The sequence below is a fragment of the Sorex araneus genome, chromosome 4 (assembly GCF_027595985.1).
Source record: "Sorex araneus isolate mSorAra2 chromosome 4, mSorAra2.pri, whole genome shotgun sequence".
Lineage (NCBI taxonomy): Eukaryota > Metazoa > Chordata > Mammalia > Eulipotyphla > Soricidae > Sorex > Sorex araneus.
In genome coordinates, this window is record NC_073305.1 from 28,426,277 (window position 1) to 28,447,957 (window position 21,681).

General features: G+C 36.3%; 1 protein-coding gene across 1 annotated transcript in view; it reads left to right on the top strand.

Annotated features, from left to right (window-relative positions):
* Positions 1–20,385, top strand: part of LOC129404219 (uncharacterized) — a 654,811-nt gene extending 634,426 nt beyond the window's left edge. Inside the window, exons 4-5 of the mRNA XM_055135094.1 lie at positions 19,337–19,510; positions 20,347–20,385. Coding sequence (XP_054991069.1) covers positions 19,337–19,510; positions 20,347–20,385 — 213 coding nt within the window. The remainder of the gene's footprint in view (positions 1–19,336; positions 19,511–20,346) is intronic.
* The last annotated feature ends 1,296 nt before the right edge of the window (positions 20,386–21,681 follow it).

Below are 21,681 nucleotides of genomic sequence, written 5' to 3' on the forward strand. Positions count from 1 at the left end.
AATAATTATTATTCCAAACTGGTGTTTCCTGTGTTAAATAAAAGTTAAAATTTTGCTTTTTAAAAATATATTTAAAGTTGAAATGACTTAAGAAAAAATGTGTGTAAAAGGACACGAGGGTGCTCTTGGGAAGGTGGGAGGCACCGGCCCCTTCCACCACCGAGATGTGATCCCGGAGGCCGCAGCTGCACAAGCGTGAATCCTGACCCAGCAAAACCTCTTTCGGCATGGGCAACTCCTCGCAGAATGTCTCCAGCCTGAGAACCAAACCTCGGCCCCGTGCCCGCCCAGGAGGGGAAAGGTATTTCTCTCTCTCGCCTCTTTCTCTCCGGGGATGAAGGGCGCGGTGTCCGCCATATTATGACGACCACAGATTGGATTTTCAAGCCTGCAATGATCCAATATCTGGAAGAAATCTCCCTGGACTTAGTTGTTAAAGTACGGAAATTCAAAACCGCACGGCCCCACTAACGGCCGCGCGACCTCGTTTGTCTTCACAGTAGGTCTGAATCTAGTGGGGTACTCCTAACAACAATAGTGAGGTTTGTGTTGAAATACTGAATTTAACCAAAGTAAACAGAAAGTAAAATGAAACTTATCAGTTACGAGGCGGGGGTGGGGGGGCGGGATGGGAGGTGTACTGTGTGTGGTTTTTTTTTTTTTGGTCGTGGTATATGGGTGCTGGTGAAGGGATGGTTGTTTCACCTGAAAGCATTGTAATCTTCCTCATGGTGATTTAATAAAATTTTTATTTAAAAAATTTAAAAAAAAAAGAAAAAATGTGTGAACATTAAATGTGAGTACTGCTTGATGGTCTAGAACAGTTAAGTTTCCTAATTTTGATAGAAATAATAATAGGGTATTGAGGAATAAGGACATTTATAAGCTCAGAGTTTTAAAACAATGAACAAAAATTGTACATATTCATCATTATGAAGATACTGGAAGGAATGAAAAAATTCCGGATATATACACGTACATACATAGAAGCACTAACTTCTATCTGTGCTATTGTAGTTAAACCATTATATATATATATATATATAAATTATATATACATACCATTATGTGTATATATATATACTATTATTAGCAACTTTCAATTTCAACTTCCCAAAACTTGCCTGCCTTGCCTAATATTAACCTTGATTTACTGAACATAATTTGATTCTTCAAAAATTTATGAATTTGGTCCTACAACGTTGGGACATCTAATATGACAGGAAATGTGAAATTAGCTCCTTTAATTGGGCCACATATGTTTCTTTTTATGACTGAAAAATCCAATCTGCTGTATCCACTTAGGAATCCAAAAGATGAAGAAAAATATATAATACAAATCTTCAAAATCAATTTAGCAAATCAAAGTTTCTGCCTGAAAGAGTTACTGATGTGTAACCTGCAAACCATTTTGCAGTATTCGTAGTTTCCTGACACTAGAGATACAGATACTCCTCATCCATCTTTCCTACACACAGCGACTTTGAAAGTAATGTACTGAATTTTCAAGCATTTTTGAGACACTCACCTGGATGTCTTAATGCTGATGCAACATCTGACAATTCCTTTTTCTCTTAGAGTTTCTTTATTGCCCCTCCTTGCTGACAGAGACACCATCTGCTACATCTGCAACAACTGAGGCATCATTGATACTCCTTGTCAGTTTGACTCCACATCCAAACAATTGCTAATTTATTTTTTAAGCATACACTCTTCCCAAAGCTCCACATCTAAGCTCCAGTCATCCCTCCTCATCTGCAATCATCTGCAGTCATCTGCATTCTCAAGGCAGATGTTTGAGAAGCAGCCTTTCATTGACTTGCCTTCCATCAGCCATTAGGGGACTAACAAGGGTGAATGACCTTCAAGTTAGGTATCTCATTATGTAACTAGGAACAACAGAGTTTAGGAGTGAGAATGGATAGGTGAGCGGTCAACAAATTTTAAAAAAACTGTGACTCCTCAGTCAGTTCTTACAGGGTATCAGCGAAGAAACCCCTACAAAGGGTTCCTCAGTGTAATCACTGCACAGTCGCAAAAAGCAGCTTGTTCTCCATATGACACTTTCCCAAATAGTAATATAATTCTCGAGGACTCTTTTCTATATATTTTTTAAAATTTCTTTCTCTTACTCTATTTGATTTATGCTAAATATCTAACTTTGGATATTTTTTATTTGTTTTGTTTGGGGGCCACACCACACAAACCCAGCAATGCTCAGGGGTTCTTCCTGGCTCTGCACTCAGGACTTAACTCCTCGACTGCGTGGTGGACCAGATGGGATGCTGGAAATCAAACCTGGGTAGGTTGCTTGTAAGACAAATGCCCTACCTACTGACCCATGGATGCTTTTAATACTTTCTTCTGCTTCTGAGGTTTACTCTTTGAGCAGAGGGCAATGCAGAAAAAGGTACAAAGAAACTTTTTTTTTGTTTTTGGAGCCAACGGTACTTGCTACTTTCCAGAACATATGTTCTGGAGCCAAAGGTCCTTGCTTTTGAAGCTTAGTCTTATCAATTGCTAGGCCCATTCTCAGACTCCTCAGAAATGGCCTCGTACTCAGTTATGGCGAAGATGAATTAAATAATGATAATAAAGTGCTGAGCAATAATTTACTTGTTTTCTCTCCCCACTTTCCCCCTTATGCCTGTATATTTGCATGTGTGTATATGTATGCAATAAACATGTACACCTGTGTATAAGGGCTGGAGCGATAGCACAGCGGGTAGGGCATTTGTCCTGCATGCAGCTGACCTGGGTTTGATTCCTCTGTCCCTCTCAGAGAGTCCGGTAAGCTAAAGAGAGTATCCCTCCCGCCCACACGACAGAGCCTGGCAAGCTACCCGTGGCATATTCGATATGCCAAAAACAGTAACAAAAGTCTCACAATGCAGACATTACTGGTGCCTGCTTGAGCAAATCGATGAACAACGGGACGGCAGTGCTACAGTGCTATCTGGGCATATAATACGAATATATAAAGTAAATGCAAATATAATATATATCAAAGTTACATTATAAAAGCATAAAATAAAAATCTATCACAAACTGATTTTTTTTCACATACACTACTCTTCTAAGTTGCTACTTTTGTTATTTACTGAAAACTACTAAAACTTCTGAGTAAATTCTCACTAGAATGTTTACAAAGGAAAAGAAAAAAAAAGAAAATATCATTATTCAAAGCTCCCGGTAAATCATACATATTGCACAATCACAAAAACATTACACATGCATGCATAATATTGTTTATATTTCCTATGTACATGAATTTACATGTGTATACACAAGCCCTTTAAAATAGATGTCTCATATTCACAAAAACAATCTCTGGAGTGAGTTGGATTAATGGCAGCATTGGAGTAAAAATAAACTAATTGCTGTGACTGTGAATCCTAGTATTATGTTGAATAAAATTGTATATCCTTTATTGTTCCTCATTTTTGAAAAAAGTCTTTTATTTTTCACTGCTGAGTATTGATACATTGAGTATAAGTTGTGTACTTTCCATGATCTACCCTTATGATGTTGCAGTATTTTCCATCTCTATAATAAGCATTATTGAGTGTTTATTATACTGTATGTTGATTTTCTCAAATGTTTCTGTTGTATTTTTTGAGACCATGATAGTATTTTTGTTTTGTTTGATTTGGTTTCATAATAAAGATCAAACCCTGGGCCTCATACATGTAAATCATGTATTTTAACTCTAAGCCACACCTCTATGTTGATATATTTTATCATTTTTTTTATTCAAGTAGATTATACCATGTTTATTGATTTTAAATACTGAGTGATTCTTGCACTTCTCTTGGTAATGATTTATGATCCTTATAGTGTATTTACTGTATTGCTTTAGTGTGTGACTTGAATTTTTTTATTTTTACTTCTATGCTATTCAGTGTTGTTGACCTCTAGTTTTCTATTCCTTTGTGTTCTATTTTTGATATTAGAGTAATATAACACTCTAAATATTTTTGTATTGCTGGAAATGTAAAATGTAAGACAAATATATAATTGCTGAGTTATATCCCTGACCAAATATAACACTTTTGAACTTAGATATACCTGCCATTTAAAAAAGTTGCCATATATTGCAAAGTCATAAGCTAATCAAGAGAAAGGATCAATTAATATCTGTTGAAATGGTTAGTAGGACATTTGATCATACTATAATTTTGAAATCAAATGGTGGTTAAAGTCAATTATTTCAATATACATTGATTATTTTCTAATAGGTTTGAATAAATGTAAAGCTAATTGAGGCTGATCATGTTATTTTTATGGCTTTTGTAAACCTAAGCACATTGTCACACAAATATTAAATTAGTAATACCTGATATTTAATTATCAAATGAATTAGCGTGTAATAAATATGAAATAGCATCCTACATGTAAAATGTACTAGTATTATAAAGATGTAAATTGTGGCAGGATTTCTTGGGGAGGCTCCATTAGAGAGATATTGCAATTGAAGTTATATAGTGGGTATAATGTTTTTAAATGATTGTTACTGTGTTTGTTAAGATTCACTCATTATTCTAATTTTAATTCTTTGATAACCAGCTCAGTCTTTATCAATCTGAGATGATATCCATGTTAGAGATTAGGTTGTTTGCTTTAGAGTGCTAACTTTCCATCACTATGTCCTTGGAGTAGAAATCCAGTAAGGGAATGAGCATTCAGTATTAGAATGCACTGGAAGCCAAGGGAATACTACCCTCAGGACTTTTCCATATTTTTTGATCATGAAAACAATAATTTTATAAAACTTTTCACTAATAAATCACTCTTTATGTTTTTAGCTAAAGAAAATTAAGTTTTTGAACATAGAACCTCATTGGATAAGCTCATTATCTTATGCTTGCACTTATAATTCTGATGATGGCCTTGAGCTCTCTGCCTTCTCAATTCAGACTTTAGTTATCGATGACTTGTGAGTCTACAACCCAGAACATTCAGCTAAACATCAAGCCCGCAGTTCTTGATATAGTAAATATCTAAACATCTTAGATTCAAGATATACAAAATTGAATGCATTGTGTTTCATATTATTCTGCCTTCCCATCATGATTATTGTTAATGTCTCAGTTACAGGTTCAGTCATCTATTAACTGAGAATTATTTGTGATAATTTCTCCTTCATTTTATTCCTTCAAACTCAGCCTCTCATAAATCTGATTATTTGCACATTCCTTGATTCTGGTCATGATCAGTCTTGCCTGCACTACTGAATGCCCTTCCTAATCAACCCTCCATCCTTTCGTTTGACCCTATCCTCCTTCATTTCCAGGATCCCCTGGAGTATAACCAATTAAATCCAAAGCCAATTATTCACCCACCTGAGTTAAATATTTCACTAATTGCCTTTTGCTCTTGAGTAAAAATTTAAAGTCTTAAAATCCTTCTGGAAGTGTGCTTACGCTCCAGACTCAATTTTTTTATTTCCTTATTTTTTTCTTTTTGAAGCCTTTCCTCTAAAGAACAATCTTGGGACATTGATGTTTCTCTCAACTCTTGACACACAAAATTCCCACATTAACTCTGCTCTCTTGTCCCCGGGCTTCACAAAAATGAGAAATATTCTTTCAGTATTTTTGTGTGTTTTTTTAAATCTGAGCCATTTCTCTACATTTCAGATACTACTTTAACTCTATCTTTTTTCTGTTTAAACCAGCAATATCATACCCTTCCTTGCAGTTTCCTTCCCTGACATCATATTGGTTGGTGTCCTTGCTATCCAGTCTCATTTTGCAATGTACTTGCAAATTAAAACAATTTCATCACTAATAAGAAATTATTCCAATGCCCCATTCACTTGCTAATTGTTAATCTCTATTAAACTTCTCTCTTCTGGATTCTGTGCCAGGCTGTTTTCACTCAGGGTATCCCAGATGGGGCAGGAGAGAACCCTCCCTACCCCAAGACACCCAGCCCTAATGGCTGACCTCCACTACTCAACCACCGCCACGCTCCATGCCACTTTCCGGACACATTATAAGACACTTCCTACCCATTTTCCATAATTATCACACCATATTTGATGCAGTTCAGACAGTAGGCAACAAATCATAGAGAGTAATACACCACTCAGAAAGCCTGGCAAGCTACCTAGGGTATCCCACCCACACAGGCAGAGCCTGGCAAGCTACCCATGGTGTATTTGATATTCAAAATACCAGTAACAATAGGTCTCATTCCCCTGACCCTGAAAGAGCCTCCAATCATTGGGAAAGATGAATAAGGAGAGGCTGCTAAAATCTCAGGAATGGTAGGTATAGAGACATTACTGGTGCCTGCTCAAGTAAATCGACAAACAAAGGGATGACAGTGACAGTGAACTTCTCTCTCATGGCTGTAGGCCCAGTCTTTGAGCAAATATGGGGCTCATTTGGGGTCCTTATCAAGTGTTAGGTAAATGAATGGATGTGTAATTTATGTGGAATTTTTATAGTATGTCAGACATGGCTCCAGATGCAGATTCTTAAGAAGATTATTAACAGCTACCCTGGAATTACTTATAGTTTATCATTGAACTTTCTCTTAAAACAAATCAACTAGCTTACCTCTTGAAGGGAAGCTATTAAAAGACTTGTAAGAATCGTTTTCCACTTATCTTAGTGTCATTTTTATGGGCTAATTTCATTTGGGGGAATCAGCCCATTTCAGTCTTAGTAATTCTGAGGCTATGGGACTGTCCTCCAGGGATGTTCTATGTGACTTTAACTTCCAACACACTCATGCAGGAGCAATACTGTGCTCGGGCTCATTGATTGTGCACTGAGCCAGGAATTCGCTGTAAAGTGACTCTAAGTGTAGAAAAGGAAAATACATATTAGAATCAATTCTTTGGCTATAAAGAAATTAGCCTCATCAGGTGAGTATGTAAATATGTAGACATATGCATATATATTTGCATATGTAAATACATATATTTATATTTTCCTCTTTTGAATAGAGGAAGGAAGAAAGGGGAAGAGAAGGAAGAAGGGCAGGAAAGGGGGAAAGATGAAAAAAGGAAGAAAAAATGAGGACTGAGGTAATGAGGCTTTCATAATTTCTAGTTCCTCATAGTTACTTTTCTATATTGCTTGAAGAACAATTTGTGGCATTTTAATCCAACAGCAATTATTAGTGCATCAAAATAGTGTAAGTCACCCTGTAAGTGTTTTATTAAGTTAAGTGACAATTTTATGGGATTGATTCTATTTTCACTGCAAGATTTTAGGAAAGGCGGCTGAGTCTTAGGAAAGGTGAGAGGAAAACCAGAGTTCTTATGTATCTCTCCTTTAGTACTTATTTGTGCAGAACACTTTACATGCCACCATAGATGGAGAGCCCCCATCCCCGTGGCCCCCCTCCCCTCACAAGCAATGGCTTGGCACCACCTGGCATTGCTGCCATGCAATTTAACAGAATTCTGACAACATCTACTTGGACATAACAACATATTCTGCAAAACTGTCTCTTTTCGTCACAAACACAGTTCAGATGCCAGTTACAAATTCAGGTGACATCTGTGTTTCTAATGGGCCAGAGATTCCTACCACTCTGGCCTTGTCTTTGGTTAATTTGCTAGAACTATCTGCTAGCAGTCAGGGAAAGCAGTTTCTTTAATGAGTTTATTGGAGAAGGTCATGATAAAGCATGCATGGGAACATCCAGACAGAAAAAGCATATAGGTCTGGGTATGTGGGCGGAGGCACAGCATTTCCCTGGTCTCTCGTGATACCTCCATATGCTCACCAGTTTGGAAGCCCCTCTACCTGAACTCATACTACAGGGATATTTATAGAGGCTTTGTCATGTTGATATGACTGATCATTAACTTCTTTTCTTGCTCTTCCCTCCTCTTCAGAGAGTAAAGATGTAGGGCTGAAAGGGTTTCTAATCGTGACTTGAGCTTTCAATGATCAGCTGTGGTCCAGGAGCAAATCAAGAATTGCCGTGTTAAAATAAGAGTACCCTGTCACCTATGAAATTCCGAGGGCTTTAGGAGTTTGATGTTAAAGACCAAATATTAAAAGATGCTTTTAGTGCTTTTGTAATAGGAAATTGCAAGGGTTTTAGAAACCAGAAGCTGGAAAGAATCATGTATTTTACATTGTTTCTATAATTTCTATAAGAGACTCAGAGAGTCTCTTGCCAACATGCCTGGCTGTCTTGCCCGGGGCCCCTCGGAGGTGATGGATTCCAGCTTCCCTCCCCACCCCAAGCAGAGCTCCCGGCAGCCGAAGACCACCGGAACCTAGCTACAGCCATGCTGGAGGCCGCTCTCCACACATTTGGACAGGCCTCATGCATGAAGGTACTGGCAGAGGAACCCAGGTGTGTGTAATCCCATCAACAGCCAACATCCAGAGATTTAAAAGCAAGCTCTCAGAAGCGATATCTTTAGCCTACTTCTCCCTCTGGGAGAAACTGGCAATCTTCTGAGAGTTTCCTGCCCACATGGGACAGCCTTGTAAGCTTCCATGGTGGATTCATATGCAAAATCCAGTAACAAGCTGGATCTCATTCCCCTGACCCTGAAGAACCCCCAGTGCAACATCGTTAGGAGGGCCGAGTCGAGATAGACTTCTAAGATCTCAGGGAAAGGACGAAATGAGATGTTACTTAGCGCGCCCGAGAAATCAGTGATTAACGGGATTTTGTGATAGTTTCGTTATCTATAATTTATGTAAAATAATCTGTTGTTTCATTGCCTACTCTCCAGTCCCTGGTCAGACTCTGTGGAGAAAAACCATATACAACTCAGAAGATATTGGCATGTTATTAAACTTCCTTTCAGTCATTAATAATTAGTAAAGTATATCATCATAGCAAATGAAAAATGACTCCCTGGCCAGAACAGTCAGGTTTGCAAGCTTTCATTTTATTTTGTCAGGTTGCAAAAAGCAGGTGTGGTCTTATCAAGCATATGTCATCTCACCTTTAGGCATATGGTATAATTAAGCTAAGAGACAATATTGTTAAAAATGAAAAATAAAAGCAGATCATCCTTGAAAATTTCCTAAGCAGACAAAAACCAGCTAAAAGCATACAAACAAAGCTTAATTGAACCTGTTTTACAAGACTCACTCGACCTGGGTCATTTTTTGTTAATGATTCTAGAAATTATAAGCAAAATTTCAGCCATCTTCAACTGGGTTAATTTGAGGTAACCACTGAGAATTCTAATATTATAATTAGTCATTGCAGAAAACAGTCACTGCCTTTTCAGTATAAAAGCTATTGCATAACAATGTGTCCATGAATCTCATTCCCTGTTGTAGCTTGAATGCTCCTGGTCTGTTTAATATATGCACACTAGACTTTACTAATTACTGTTTTTGGTGATTCTTCGGTTTTACATTGGCTATTTCTGAACATTGACAATATCATCTCTTGCTCCGATCATCTTTCTAATTATTTCTACATTTTGCAGCAAGGGTTCACATTCAGTGGCGTGCAGTGATGACTCCTGGCGGTTCTTAGGGGACCGTATGGGATACTGGGGATCACACGTGGGCAGACCACAGGCAAGGCGAACACCGTCCTACTGTTGCTATAGTCCCTCAGAGTCTCTTTCAAGGTATTACTATAACATTGGATTTCCCGTGTTACACAGCCATTTATTCATTCTTTTACTTTCAGCTACTATATTTTCTACTTTTCATCTTATACTAAACTTCATCAACCTGTGGATGAAGTGTCAGCTTGCTAGGTTTGGCTTTTCTCTCTCTCGGTTCAGTCTACTGGCTGTACCGCCATCCTGGCAACAGCTCCTTTCTCTGCAAATGAAAAGGTAAGGTCACACTGCTTGCTGCAGAACTAGGGGCTATTTGTATAAATGAACAATATAGCTGCAATTACTATTAGCAGTTCTAATTTTGTCAAGTAAGACAAAGGCACAGCATGCTCTGTCAGAGCTTTAGAAAAAAAGTTTTAACATAAATATTTAAAACATTATCTAACTTCCAAAATAAAAAGCCCCATATTATGTGTCCTATTTCCAGTACCATCCTTATTTTTAGTGCTGTTTATCGTTAAAGCCTGGGTCTTGAAATTCCACATCAGGAGAGTGAGAGGAAAAAAAGGGAGAGAGAAAGAAAAGGAGGGAGAGAGTGCATGCTGGTGGTACTGAAATTAACAGGATGCGGAGGAGGAAGGAAATATGTTTTAAATTTGAGAGAAAGAGAGAGAGCAAAAATTGAGTAATCAAATTTCCTCAAGGCAGGGAAACTTTTCCGGGTTTGTAAAATCTGAGAGATAGCAGAGCCTAGTTTTGACCTACCTGATGGGTAATTTTCCAGAACATTGTATGAAAATAGTGGGGAGGATATGAAATGGACTCTCCATTCATATTCCTATCAGAACCCCTCTGAAAACGTGCTTCCCAATCTCCAAAGTCTAAGTCATTGTAGTAATCAGTCCTTAGCTGTGGACAAAACTGTTTCTCACTATTTCTTTTAGAGGTTTGCTAAGCAAGAGGTGATGTCACTGACAGTGGAGGCTAGGAGGGCTCGGTGATAAGGTGATCCAATCGGGTGCTGGGTAGGTAATTACATGGTAAAACCTTGCTGGACTAGGAACAGCCTTCTATTGCAGTGGGAAAAATACCACGGAGCCTAAAACGTCTGCAGAGCATAGAGAACATTCCATCACATTTCACCCTTTGAAGTTTTGCAACTTGACAATCACAATAGAAGAAAGTGCCAGAAAGCACCATGTTTTGTGATTACTTTTTAAACGGGATCTCTGATCAGTGAAGTTCACTTGGCTATTCTGCAAGTCCAGAAAAAAAAGAAATGTTGTAAAAACAAGGACTGTCCCCACGTCAGGGAAGCAATGATAACAATAACAAAAAAAGCCTCACTTTCCTCCCAGAAGCAAGCAAATCTGCAGAGGCCAACCAAAAGAATCATCTTTGAGGAATGTTTCATGAGACCATGTCAGAGCAGAGAAGATATTTTTCTGTTCCTCTGGGGCAATAGGGTGTGAGAAGAACTGAAAAGTTTCATTCCATTTTCCTTGTGCAGCCTCCTTCCATTTGAGTGTCTTTGATTCAGATACATTTAAAGGGATTTATTTGAAAGGAGCTTCTTATACCAGAGGGTGGCTTGCTTGCTCTCTCCCTCCACCCCTTTGTAAATGAACAAAGTAACCACTTGTCCCACAGGGGTGCAAAAAAAGGTTGGGGTGGGTTTTACTGTCCATTCAGGCTCTGTTTTCAGCTGCTTGTAAGTAAAATCTTTAGAAACCACACAGCTGGAATTCTTTGCTTGGGGCTCAGAGTGGGGAGGGAACTTTGAAAAACCTATTGAAACTCTGAGAGCTGCTGGGTAGAAACTGTTCTTTTCAGACTTCCTCAAGGGGCAGTACGGGAAATAAACACACACAGGAAGTCATTTAGCCTTTCAGTGAACTTCATGTTGACATTTTGCTTACCAAAATCTTCATTGTGGAATACTCATGTATATATGTGTGTATGTATACACAGACAAATGTGTGTGTGTGTGTGTGTGTATCTCACTAATTCTCTGTCACAATATTAGGAATGGGATGCTAAGGAGAAAATTAAAGATGGGCAAAATAACCAAAAAATAGGCATAGATACCTTTTACAGTGCTGCATTTAGCAGTAGAAGCTAGACACATATTACGTTCTAAGCAAATATTTAAGTGAACTCAGTGAACTTTATTTGTTTCCAGGTATACTTTGTGGTGTTTCATCCTAACTACTTCACCCAGAATGTCATAATTTATGTGTAATGTTTGTCTTATACTTTTTGTACGTATTCATATGATTCTTCTTTAGAATGGAAAGAATTTCGGGCTCTGTGCTAGAGAACTTGAACTTCATAGTGAGACCCTGAGCTTCATTTCCAGCTGCACAAAATAACAAAACAAACCAGAAAAAGTACAGACAGAAAGGGACAAAAGTACAGTTTTCACGAATCTCTTCAGTCAATCGGAAACACAGATGTTTTAAAAGCTAAAGAGAGAAGCAAAATAAAAAACAAACACATATTACAGAGGAAAGTGAAGAGACTTGGAAAATGGGAAAAAACAATATCCCCAAAGTAACATTTTTAGGTGAGAGCAATCCACTAAAATGAGTAAAGACAGAGGAATGGAGTTTTGTATTATTTATTATAAAGGGGGAAAAGTCTTAGAACTAACTTTGACAATATTTTTTAGGATGGGAATAAACTTAAAGTAATTCCAGTGTAAATTTATTCATTGGACTCTTAAAATGATTTTGCAATTTCCTCCTGCTGAGTAGGGCATTGATGGAAAGTGACTGAACAACTTTGAAAAGAGATAAATGTGGGCTATTTTATTTAGCTATTGTATCATCACTGGTAATTGAACTTGAGTTAATGTTAGTGCATTATCAGTGAAATATAATCATTATTAAACATGATGATACTATACCAACATGGAAAGTGGTTATTCTATAAGAGTGAGTGATTCTCATGCCTGCATCACACAGCTGTATACTCCTTTGAAACATTAACCTTCCTATTTATTTATTTATATTACCTTATGTCTGGGCTTGAGCAATAGCACAGTAAGTAGGGCGTTTGCCTTGCATGTGGCCAACCAAGGTTTGATTCCTCTGCCCCTCTTGGAGAGCCCGGCAATCTACCAGGAGTATATTGCTCGAACAGCGGAGCCTGGCAAGCTACTCATGGTGTATTCGATATGCCAAAAACAGTAACAAGTTTCATAATAGAGACGTTACTGGTGTCCGCTCCAGCAAATCGATGAGCAGTGGGATGACAGTGACAGTGATAGTGATACCTTATGTCTGTAAAAACTTCTCTTTTGACATATCAGAATGGAGATTTTAATTCACTTCTAAGCGTTATTCTTCGGAAATGATAACTTATTAGTCATGTGATCAAACGAATTCCATATTTTTTAATCTTTGTTTTTCTGCTGGATTTTTACCATCTGTGAGTTCTTTGCCACACGGCTAAGAACTGTCACTGTCACTGTCATCCTATTGCTCATCGATTTGTTCGAGCAGGCACCAGTAATGTCTCTCATTGTGAGACTTATTGTTACTGTTTTTGGCATGTAGTTCATATTTTTCATCACTAAAATGTGGATAACAACTCATGTGTTATCAGATTGTTTTGAGCGTTCAGAACATTGCGTGAAAGATAGATAACAGCAATACACATTGATATGATGATTGCTCTCACTGTATTTAGTATTCCTTGAGAGTTCTTTGAGCAGCTTATGTATTGATGACATCACTTCACCCAGAACCATTCTGATTTCTGATTTTATTTGTGATTTTCAGAAATCTTCCTTCTTTACCATGTTGAATAGCTGAGTTTACCTGTGTGTCTTTCCAGTTTCTGTCCCAGGACCCTCTGTATTCGATACCAAGAAAGTTTATTCTCTCATGCCCAAACTCAGATGTAAGGGCAAGATGATCATTCATTTTATCTAGTAGGAGACAAAAGCCAGTCTACAGGTACTCCAATCTTGTCTACAGTGGCATTTTTAGTTTGAGATCCTAGCACAATTCAATGCTTTTAGCAGGAATCTCCACAACACAAACTTAATTATCTCCCTTTCTTCATTTCTAACATAGTCTCACAATTTATTTGTTCCTAATTTTGTAATTATTTTCTCCTCTAGAACATGCCCTCCCAAAGCCAAATAAACAACAACAACAAACAACAGACCCCAATTAGTCCTTGTTTTAGAATCTGTTTTAGAGATATTCCACGTAAAACAATTTAATAGGAGAAAGGTTAAGCACAGAAATTGTGGAGTCCTCTGATGAAATTAAATCTTATAGTTTTAAGATAGCTTATAGTTTTAAGGGTCCCCATTTATTTCTTTTTGTTAACTTGGCTATATATTTCAGACAATAATTGTAACTACCTTATTAAATTGTTATATGTAATGCATATTACCACAGATCAATGTCTGATACATAGTAAACTACATGTGAACGCAATGTCTTAATATATTCTTGACATTCATTCAGTTGTGTCCAGAAATCTAAGTGTGGGTGATTCCCTTCTTCCTCGATGCATTGATGCATTGTAAGGACAGCTTCCTTCTGCCCCTCCCTTTATCTTCCTTTTGTTCTCTAGTGCTGACTGAGTAGATAGAACAGGAAGTGTTCCCTGGAGCTTTGTAATTTCTGGAAGCATGTAAGAGGGCTCTTCTTTTGTGCTGTGCTCCATTTTTTCTTGCTCCAACAGTCTTGACCCCTGATCTGTTGGCAGACACCAGATGATGCTGCCAGCTCTTGGCTATTCAGAGGCTCTTTATCCAGACTCTTTGCTCTTCTCTCTGGCAGCTTGCCTTTTGGCTGTTAGATGCTCCCTGGCGTTGCTCTCAGAGGGCGCGCCAAGGAGAAAAAAAAAGATAGAAGAATTCAGATTAGCCAATTGTGGGGTCTAGAAAATTAGGATTTGGGGAGAATCTGGCTTTAGTTTTTCTGAGCTCTCTCTATTCTAATGCCATGGATATTTAGAATCACTGTTTTGCAATAGTAGTATGTTTTCCTTTGAGATATAATGAAGATAATATAAAACATAAAGATATCAAGTGTTTAATTTATGCATTTTGGCAAATGTGTGCATTCATGTAATACCCACTCAAAATAAGAAATCAAACATTCCTTCGCAGACCCAAAAATTACCGTCATCCTCTTTCATATAAGTGCCCTTAAACTCTTTCAGGACTCACCTTCATTTTCAACTGATATATATGCTTTTCTCTTCTAGAAATTCATAAGAGAAAGTCACATTTTAGTACCAGTCTATGCTAATGTAAAGAGACTGAAACTGTTCATTTCCACAACAGCAAAACAGAAATAGCATTCAGCTCTTATTTTGCAGTGCTTCATGGACAGAGGGAGCAGTACTCTGACCAACAAAATGATTATGCCACGCTCCTTACTTGAAACTTTTTCATACCAGTTGTGTCTTTATCAGAGAAATTCTGTTTTTACTAGATGTTATTGTTATATGATTTGGTAGGTTATTTTAGAGACTCAAAATGTGAAACTTCCCATCTAAATTAACTATAATTACCACTTCACTTTGTACCACTTTAAATTATGAAAGATGATATAAGAACAGTTGGGGCAGGAGAGACAGCGCAGGGATTAAGGTAATTGTGTTGCACATGGCTGACCTTGGTTTGATCCTGGTATCACTATATGGTTCCTTGAACCCCTTGAGGAGTGACCCCTGAGTATAGAGCCAGGTGGAAGTTCTGGGCACAGCTGAGTATGGCACACAGCAACAGAAAACTTCCGCATAGAAGAGAAAACTTAAATTTTCAGTGCATTGAAATTTTAAGTCTTAAATGATAGACTAAAATGGTAGACTCAAAAAAAATTGACCAATATTTTTGGGATTCTGCTCAGGGTTATTTCAACTGGAAAATTCCAGTGTCCATGGTAGAAACAAAGCAGTTCAGGGAGTCATTTACTTAGTAGCAGATGTTTTCAGCATTGAGACTGTCCCTTCTTTGTGCTTGATTTCTCAGGGAATGGCAACAATTTCCTTGGACTCTTAACATTGTAACTTTCTTTTGGGTCTGTGTTGTTCAGCAAGTCATAAATCCTAGGGTATTAATGTTCCTAGCGGTATTTCCCATCCAATGACTTACTTAACCTTACTTGAATCAAAGGTTAAAAATCCCCAGTTTCTTTGTATGTTGGGTAGATTTATTGTGAATCATGTTGTGGTCTACCTCCCAGAGATCTTTAGTAGGAATTTAACCTGTTTCTCCCCAGTCTGACTTAGTTTGCAGATTTGGGGGCTCTTCCATCCTCTGTTACACCTCTTATTTTCCTACTGAATTTCTCTCAAATTACTTCCAAAATGAAAGATTCTTGTAATATTGCCTTCTGATAAAAGAGAACTGAGAACCTATCACTAAAGATGTGTGTTGGAATACAAGAATCATTCTGTGAAAGAAAGCTAAAAAATGTTATATTATGTTGATTATCTTACAGGATGGAGTTCCTGGGTAGCCCTATCAATGAAAGACTCCGTTACCATGACAGAAAATCAGTGATGCCAGTTCCTACTAGGGAATAACATCTCTTTGGACTGTAGTTAGGGTTTGAACAGTGCTTCAGTAAAATAAAGTCTGGCAGAACCATTGAAGTATGACCTGAAGGAAAAGAGGACATAGTAGGAAATAAACAGTTGTGACAATAATGTCAACATAAAAATCTTATTTGGAGTAACAATCTGTCTAGCACTATAGGTAATAACAAGTGTACCTAAAAGTAAACCTATCAATATTGTTTACGAAAAAAATCTAAAATAGAAGATTCAGAAGTTTGGATTTTGTCCCTAGAGTATAGATAATAATCAAATATGAACTTATGAGTGAATAACACAATAAAAATAGGCATCTAGGAAAAACAAATTCGATTTCAAACAAGGTGTAAGATAGAGGTTCTTGATAGAGGTTTACTGATATTAAGTGAGGTTCTTGATAGAGGTTTAGTGATATTAAGTGAATAAACATTAAAAATGGGTTAACAATATCATTTCAAGAACTATTGAAAAATGTAGTGGAATTGTTGACACTAATAATGGAAGTTGGAGGGCAGATAAATGAGTTTATGTTGTTCAATTGTTTCAAAACTATTGTCTTCAAAATATCTTATACTATTAATAAAACTAGGGAAATGATCAAGGGATTGAAATTTTAGAGTGAAATAAATTCATTCTATACTCAGCAATTAAAATCAGTTTTATTTGTGGTAATTGTTCTTTATACATCCATATCCTACAGATATTTAAAGACTTTTGGATTAGAATTTAGGAGAGCATTTGTACCCTTGAGTTGTATCTGAGATTTATTTTCTTAAAAATAATGTTTAAGACTTTGACAATGATCAAATTCGCAAAGGAGGAAATTAAAAGTGTAAAGGATACAAAGCTGGTTATTAAGACCTGGGAAAAGACATAATTAACCAGAACTAAGAGAAAGGAAAAAGAGTTTCAAGTTCGTGAGACAAGAAGTTACAATCAGAAGGGTCTTGACATTAAAGGGAGATTGATAGAAATGATGAGAGGATAAACAGAGCTTTCAAATGTCAAGGAGAATAAAGAGTCCTTGAGCTATGGAAAAGGCAACACCTGATCTTGACCTCATTAATCTGTCAGTCAGGTAGAAGAGCTTCAATTGAAATATATTGGAAACAATAAAAAATAGCATAATTACATGTGAAAGTGTTCGGATTACACTGTGAGAGTTGTGGAGGGAAGGAAGGCAATGGTGAACATAAACCAGGAGCATCAGAAACGGGACTAAATATGCGATGTAACTTCCTCTTGAACTTTGTAAATGAGGAAGAGGATGAAGTTTGTAGGGGGAAGACCACCAGGGATAAATCACTGAGGAGAAACTGGAACTGTTTGGGAATAGAATCAAACCAAGAGGTGAGGGCATTTACAAAATTGCTTAAGCATACCCTGCCTCCTTTTCCAAGAATTTTAATTCTCTGAGCTAATATAAATTTGAAAACAGACAAAAGACTTAGCCATGTTTAGTCTTTCAAAAGTTGTGGTATGGATTCAACTGGGAGCTATGGAGAGTGATTGATTTTTAATGAAAATAAATGCAGATATGCACAGCATAAATCAAGATACTTTAGATCCAAAGGTAGTTCCGTGAGGGTTCATTAAATCCTTGAAGTCACTGTATGTGGTATGAATAACTGATTTTTAGAAATAATATAGCATCTATAACTTATAACCACAAAAATATCCCATTTTCAGGAATTTCCTATAGCTGAACTCAATTTAGCTATAGGAAAATAAATTTTGCAATTTACCATCATGTTGATTGAACTGGAGGGTATCCCAGAGTAAAGTCAGCCTGAAGGATATGAATAGCTAGAGAATCATTTCTCTCATATGTGGAATATAAGAAGCATATTGTAAACTTTAGCATGGTTTGCAGATTGAGGCCAAGATAGCAGAGAAGAGTGTCCTTAGATAACTATGGAGGGAAATGGACATTCTCATAGTGGTATGAAGAGGTACATGAGTGCATACTGTTACATTTCTAGGATAGTTTTCTCTAATACCTGCTGCATCTGGATATCTTATTGAACTACTACGCACTTGAATTACATGGCTAAGGTGGTGATGATAATGAGATTATGGAAAAACAGAGAACCACATAAATTTGTACATCATAAGAAGGCTGTATTCTCCAGTTTGGGCTTTGAAGTTTTAAAGTTCTTAACCATCAATAAATCACAAGTTTTAATTCGTTTTCCAAAAATATTAAAGTTATAGAGGAAGATACAGCTCTGTCTAGTGAATTTTAATTGCTCAGACCCAGATTTTTTAAAATTTTACTACTTTTGAGATGCCCATAACTGTCTTTGGAAGAGTTGTTTCTTTAAGTGACTGAAGAATCTAATTCAATAGAAAACAATGTCTTGGATGAAATTTTTCATCATTGGATTTTCTGAATATAATGGCCACAAGATTAGCACATTTTCTCAGTGATTGAGTTGGCACGTGCCCATAGATTTATAAATAGAATTTATTGTGAAAGTTACTATGCTACTCGGGAGTAACTATTGCAGTTTGATAATAGAAAGTTTTCTGAAAAGAAACTATTATATTCCTTATTTGAAATGGCCTTTTGAGGACAAGGAGCAACAGAAGATATAAGAGAGTCTTGTTTTTATTTCCTTCAACCCTATATACAATTGTGAGCAAGCAGATATATTTAACATTTAGTAAGATGATATTTTCCAAGTTCTGTTTTTAATTACATTGGAAGGGCCAGTTGGGGGTAAATGATGATTTAAATCCTTCATCATTTTGCTATATTTAGGCTGTACAATGATGATATGCTGAAATATGTCCAGGTTTTGGTGATATTGCCTTCAGGAAAGCTATATATTTATGAAATTTGGAGGCCACTTTGAGCTAGGTGATTCCTAATCTATCTGTGCCTCAATTCAACACATATAAGGCAAAAAAAGTGCTGCATCTAGATAAAATTAATCTTTAATTTATAAGGTAAAGGCTATAATGAAAGAACATTTATGTAATGGAAAAATCACCATTGTTTTGGTATTAAAACATCTCATTTCTGAAGACTGACATTGCATGTTGCAACTAGAAATACTGTTTTCAATAAAAAACATGTTAGTGTTTTGTGATGCAGTAAAGTTTTCTGTAGTAAAAAACACTTTTATCCAAATTAGAGCAATATTCAGTGCTTCGTCTTAAGAAATCAGTCTCAATCATACACGCTGTTATCTATAACTATCTTGGGTTTTGATGGAGAACTAAGTTTATATTACTTGTCTTTCATTTTGATAGTCTAGCTCCACAGTGAGAGCCTATCAGACCAGTAAGTCACGAGTGACCATGAGCCCTGGATTCAGCTCCCATTGGAACAGCAGCCAACCAGCCTGGAATACATACTCCTTTCCAAGAGCAAGCTTGCACTACCAGTCGCATGCCAGCTACACCTACTGTACTGGACATCCTGCTGTAAGTAGCCCCCCTTTTTGTATTTATTAATTCAGATATTTTACACTTATATATTTTGAATCTATAATTGCATTTTATGTATTAAGTTAGCAGTTTGGGGGTTTTTGTTTCAATGACAAAACTTCTGAGATAAGAATATACTACTCGATTAAAAGAGATGAGCAGTGGAAAACATCTTGAGTGGTATGTTTCAGTAATCTTTAGGAGAATTGTGTTTCATTCAAAGTTATTTTTATGTAACCTAGATTGGCAGAATTTTTCAAGGTATGTTAAGACTAAATGTTGGTATATCTCTGATTTTATTTTTCTGACTTCAATCTTGTATTACTTCTAATTAGCATTGGTTGGTTTTGTACTGGCAGACAATGTCTTCCAAATGGCATGGAGGACTTGTTAGGTGTCCTACTTTAATATAACTTTGTTGATAAAGTTATTTTGAAACAAACATATAGTTAATTTGTAAATAGGCATCCCCCATCCCCAGTTACTACTACATAGAACTCTGAGGATGTTGGCCATAAGTGACTCAAAAGGAAGATAAATCTTTATTGGGGAAAAGTATATTCATGAAATTTAAACCCTTTAGAATGTCTGCTTTTGTCAATAAAGTTTTCATGCATCTTAATATAATACTGACAAACTGAAAATTTCAATTTGCAAAAATATCATGACAAATATCATTTTCAGTACTTGGAAAATATTTCATTGTGATGAATGTTGATTGGGAAGATCACTATTTACTGTAAAAACTCTAAACAAAGACACAGGTAGTGTGGCTTTGAAAGTAATTTGCTCATAACTTTGATAGTAAGTTCCCCAATTGTTATTAATTGTAGAATTGTATACCCCAACTATCATTAATTGTAGACATTTAAAAGACCTATGGTTGATTTGTACACTTTAGCTATCATATTTTTATTTCAAGGTTATGTGATTATAAAATTTCTTCTGCTTCTAAATGGATAGACTTTGGCTCAAATATTATGTCATCAAGTCACTTAAAAGAAGTCTTGAAGAATCACTCAAAATGTAAATTAGTCTAGCTTTGTTAAAATGTGATTTGGAAATAACTATCAAAATTTAAATTGCATACTTTTGACTCAGTAATTAAACATTTGGCATTTAATTGGACAAGTACAAGAATGTATGCACCAAGACGATGATAGTATCAAGAATTATGTTAGGATTATATATATGTATGGAAAAAGAACCCAAATAACCTTCACTGATTTCTATCTTGTTTGTCTCACTAAAGCTTGATTCAGCAGTTAATACTTAGTTACTATTGGAAGTAAAGGCAGCATAGGGGTGAACAGAATCATATCTTAATCTCATGTTCTAGGGAATAAAGATACATAAAGGAAACTTTAAATAAAAAGAAATACATACATCAGAAAACTTTGTAGTATATGAAGTGCTATGCAGAGACTTTAAAAAGATTGAAATGATAGAGAACAATAAGGTGCCTACTTGATTTGTATAATTCAATATACCAGTGTAAATAGGATAAATATTTTTGATAACTAAGACAGAATTAAAACCCATAATTTATAATAAATATTTATGTATTAATATTCATAATAAGACTGCTGCACATTTCAGGAATATAATATATTAAATATATTGTACTTTTATTTATATAATAAATATAAAAAGTTATATTAAAAATAACATTTTCACTGAGTGTCAGGCTGCAAATTGGCACCAGTCTGTGGACTAGTGATTGAAACCACTGAATAACCAAATCTTTAAGCTTTGAATTAAAAAAAAGAGAGAGAGAGAGAAAAGTTAGCAGACTTCCTGAGAAGGAGCATGATAAAGAAACAAAACAGTATGATATGTGAATCTGAACTGACCCTTATATTGACCATGCAGAGAGAAAATCATTGTACCTGGACTTGGGGAAGAGTCATAGCTGAAAGACAGGTTCAGAAAGAAAGGCAGGGGTGCAGGGGTCTAGAATATGTAGCTCTTTGAAATTCAGGGAAAGGAGTTTGCATTTCTTTTAAATGCAGTTTAATGCAATTGACTTTTTTAAGCAAAAGATATCAGTTTATTTTAGTTTTAATTTGAGAGTAACGAGGGAAAAATATCAATTAGAAAAGAACTACAGACACCTGTTTGAGCACACATATGTGGGTGTTTACTTCTGTGAAACTGAAGCTATATAG